The sequence below is a fragment of the Amphimedon queenslandica genome, unplaced genomic scaffold, assembly GCF_000090795.2.
Source record: "Amphimedon queenslandica unplaced genomic scaffold, v1.1 AMPQUscaffold_10698, whole genome shotgun sequence".
NCBI classification, from domain to species: domain Eukaryota; kingdom Metazoa; phylum Porifera; class Demospongiae; order Haplosclerida; family Niphatidae; genus Amphimedon; species Amphimedon queenslandica.
In genome coordinates this window covers 3,028-7,485 of record NW_003549049.1, presented here as the reverse complement: position 1 = coordinate 7,485, position 4,458 = coordinate 3,028, and the positions used below count along the sequence as shown (strand labels likewise).

At 37.3% G+C, this 4,458-nt stretch overlaps 1 protein-coding gene across 1 annotated transcript; it reads right to left on the bottom strand.

The window, feature by feature from the left end:
• Positions 1-19: 19 nt before the first annotated feature.
• On the bottom strand, positions 20-3,744 carry LOC109589934 (caffeic acid 3-O-methyltransferase-like). Its single transcript, XM_020005911.1, has 4 exons — positions 3,496-3,744; positions 2,663-2,814; positions 1,309-1,979; positions 20-370 (listed from the first exon to the last, which is right to left on the bottom strand). Exons 3-4 carry the CDS (start codon positions 1,349-1,351, stop codon positions 42-44), a joined length of 372 nt encoding a protein of 123 aa, XP_019861470.1. The 5' UTR covers positions 1,352-1,979; positions 2,663-2,814; positions 3,496-3,744; the 3' UTR covers positions 20-41.
• Between the last annotated feature and the right edge of the window lie 714 nt (positions 3,745-4,458).

Below are 4,458 nucleotides of genomic sequence, written 5' to 3'. Positions count from 1 at the left end.
CATGTACAGTGTGTTTAAGATTACAAAACACTATCAGTTCCTCACTTTGAATTATCAATGACATCAGGTAGATCAAAGTTAGTTCCTTTCATCTTAAAATCATAATGACAGAGTACAGCATACAGGAATGACCCCAGCCCACCACCAATGTCACATAAATGAGAACAAGATCCCAAATATGGATAATCGGCAATTATTGCGGGGGCGTTGAGTCGAGAGGTGTCGGCCATTTCAGCATCATGAAGGTCTTGGAGAAGAGGGTCAGTTTTTAAATGTTCTAATAATTCTTTCCTGTAGACTTCCTTAAAGCCAGAATTACCACTGTAGAGACTCCGAGAGAGGACAGTACTGATTATCAATGACTCTTCACCTAAATGAAGAATAACAATGGATCACAGTTTGATACAATAAATACAGTAAAAAATGCTAATTTTATCTTTAGAAATTACAAGCATATTGATTAAATTCCATGCAAGGTTTAAACTGAGGCCTAAACAAGCTTGTGAAATTTTTAAAATAACAGAACATATTCACCGTATAGCACTTTATTTTGGCAATTTTGCAGTAAAATTGTAATTGGTGGTTTTTAATTTGGCGATTTTTGTGTACATGTGCATTACTGAGCATCCACATTAATGATTGGTAGTTTTAATATTGGCAATTCTGCTTGCAAGCTGCAATATGCCAAAATAAAACTTCGTCAAATTAAAGCGCCATACGGTACTTGTTTATTGATTCATGCTATACAATGTTAAGGGTCCTTGCAGCACAATAGAGCTTATTAATAATTAATATTTCATGACTATACAAGCAAACATGGCTCATATTTCATTCAATAAAATCATTTTTCATCATGCATGTACATGTAATAAGATCCCTTAGCATACATTGTACAGCTACTTGCATAATGTACATGTACCATGATTGTATGCCCATGCCAAAAGTACATGTAGATTTGATGGCCAATACAAATGTACATGTACATATGCATGGTACACGTACATGTACATGTACCATATACAGGCATCCACATGTGCATTATACTTATGCATATTTAAATTGTATATATACATGTATATTGTTACCACGTGTTTGTTATATTTTCTAGTTGTAACAACATGTATAACATTATGCATGTAATCTAGCCATTGCTTTCTACATGCATCTCTGTCTCTTTCTTATCATTTCAAATATAATTTATTTTCAAAATTTTGGCATTTTCTTAAAATGGCCCTAATTAAAAATTTGAAGTCATAATAATGGCCTTAGAGAGAGAGAGGAAAAGGGAGAGAGAAGAGTCTAACTAACCTCCATCATTATCTTCTATTATCCTCTTACTCCCAGCTGGCATATTAAGCTGCAGTGGATCCAAATACTCTGCCCGGAGGTCCAGCCATTATCAACTGACGAGGCTCAGGCATTGGAGGAAGGTCGGACATGGACATCGGTTTTGAAGTGGCTGGGGCTCACTCCGGCTCAGTCTCATGTGGGCGTGGCTGTGTCTCATGAAGGAGGGGCTGTGTCTCATGAGGGCGGGGCTGTACCTCGGGCAGAGTGAGAGGTATCGGAGAGGAGGGTGAGAGAGAAGGTAAGGAAAAAAGGTAATGATTGTGTTAATTGATACGAGTCTCCTCCTCCTACATAAGCTCCTCCTGTCCCTCCTAGGGATAGGAACTGTGCATTACTATGTGAATAAGATTGTACAGCTGGTTCTGAATAGTTACAACCTTGTCTAGCACCTGTGTGTGTGTTCCGTACTGTTGCAGCATATTGTAATGAGCTTCTCTGATACATACTAGGGGATCCATTGGCTGCCAAGGTAGCTGACCTGTTGCCATGGTGATGTCCCAGTAGGGGCGACAGAGGTCCTCCATGGTTTAAAATGGTTTTGTTTCTTTGATGGTGTCCTTGATCTGTGAGCTGTGTAGCATTGTGGTACTGTTTGGTTTAATGGTCTCCATCCAGTCACGTCTCTCCTCCTAATAAGGACATATAAATCATGTGACATTGAGCCATCATAGTCATGAGATTTAGCTACAGTTTGCATGTACATGTATTGTTCATGTACATATGTATAGTTGGTAATTCTGAAAGGAGAATTGCAAAATTTTATTTTGTTTATTAAAAAGAGTCAATGCTAACTAAATGGCACTTAAAATAGTGTTATCTCAAATTCAGAAGATATACATGCATCTACTTGCATGTATATTTTTATGCTACATGCATAACATATTAAGGTGGATTTACAATAATATGCAAGTCCTGACATTATACATTGATGCTGGACTAGAATCTGATTCTATTCCAGCCATTTCCAGGAAAAGCATGCGTCAAGAGGTCAAATCGCCCACACTTTCGATTAAAAATTGATGGTACGCTGGCCTAATGTCATATTGTAAATCTGCCTTTATGCACATGCACACACTAAAATTAGAACAGTATAAGAGGTGTGCTAGTTACTATCAGTTATTCTCTGATTATAAAAATTAATCTGTCAGCTTTTTAAAAAACAAAAAGTGGATTACATTGTGTGTCAATGACACTCTTTTTATAAAAGACCTGAGAGTGACCAACAGCTAACAACATGTACATGTACATTTGTCACTCTACACATCACAGTCATCAGTTCTATAGCAACATGTTGATAATAACTGCTACTAACCTCACTATCAGCACTGATGATCCAAGGTGAGCTCTTGCCAGAGTGACAGACTTCGAATACAAAGTTGCCATTTTTAGGAGCTTTTGGAGGGACCTCAACTGCTCAACAGCAGATACTGCAGTGAGGAATATTTGATCTTTTGGTTCACTGGCCTAACAGGATGAGTCATGTTTATGAAACAATACATTGACACTTGATCCTTTTCTCTTTCTCACTGCCAGACATTTGCTAAACAGCAGAATGACACAGGCCATCTCTCTCTCTCTCTTTATCAGATAAAGGTTGGTTTATACATGTATATGGTGGTAGGCTTAAAGGCTTGATGTACATGTACAGTGTACCAGTAACTTAGTGTTAAAAATTACATTACATTGACTTTAAGTCATACTTGTAAACATACCGTATAGCAGAATCACCAATATTAAAACCACCAATCATTAATGCGCATGCTCAGTAATGCACGTGTACACAAAAATCGCAAAATTAAAAACCGCTGATTACAATTTTACAGCAAAATTGCCAAAATAAAGCGCTGCAAAAATAAAGTGTTATATACGGTATATACCTCACTTCCCCCCTCTCTCTCTCTCCCTCTGTCTCACTCCCACTCCCAATAAAAAACAGTTATGAAGTGTTGGACTACAAATGCTCAAAAAATGTCTGCAAAGTATGGAAAACGACAACCACAACTGAACCTGTTATTACAAATATATACATTCTCAAATAAAAACAACAATTATAAAGTCCTTAAATACATAAATAATACCAACACCACATACATGTACAATGTATGCTGTCTGCTACAAAGCACTCTTAAGGATTAATATGCGTACCTTACTCTCCCCGAAATAATGTAAGTAAGTAGATCCAGTCACTTTAAAGAAGTAGGTCTTCCATTTCTTGCCCTTGTACATCTGAAGTCATGCAGTGCTGTTCCTTATTGAAGACATGACGGTCAATCCTTGATATATGAAGAGTATGAAGGAAGTGTTGGAGGGATTGTGGTAAGGACGCAGCCTCTAGCTAGTGGCTGAGGGTCCGGGGAGATACTGATAGTCAAGCAAAACCAAGAAGACTTCTTTATGAAAAGCAATGCAGTTATTAAACATAATTAATTATGAATAAAATCGAATTTTTATTTTATTTTTATTGAAGTAGGCCATGCCCCTCTTCAAAATGTCGTCTGATTGAGCTATTGTCACGGCTACCTGAGCGTCTACCACTACCAGAGACAGTACAATGAGGAAATTAGCTAGTCTCGAGTAACAGGAGCCTGGAGTTAAAGAGACATAATCATAACCAGGTGCAGGAGGCTAGGTAACTAGTTAATACATTTGAAATGTAGCATGAGGTTGAACACATGATGAGGTGTATCATACATTTACATGCATCGGTGCATTTACAATGAGACATGGCATTAATTAAGGAAGGTGGGCATGTAGACACTAATGAAGGGTGGACATTATCATTATCAATTTTTATTAATTGTGCATGTACATTCAAAAATGTGTATTTTCATCTTGATTTTTACGGCCAGCTATACTATTTCCAAATCAGAGATATGTACGTTTACAGTATGTCACTTCATATTAAACATTAACGTGATGTTCCAGTTAGACGTGAAAGGCAAGAGAGAAGACTGTCAATAATTATGTTGAACCCACCTCCAATTGTTTGTTAGTAGGTAAATTCATTTCTCCATGAGACTTTCATCAGCTGTTATTGGGTACCATAGTCCATAGATTCCATTTCTTCAAACATGGCAAGGTTTGAATTTTTGTGTATTGCATTTCCTG

Bases quoted from the DNA above. Each gene is read 5' to 3' on its own strand.
- LOC109589934 (XM_020005911.1), bottom strand. From the start codon at position 1,351: ATGCCAGCTGGGAGTAAGAGGATAATAGAAGATAATGATGGAG. The intron at 371-1,308 runs GTTAGTTAGACT...TTCTTCATTTAG, and splicing joins AATAGAAGATAATGATGGAG to GTGAAGAGTCATTGATAATC.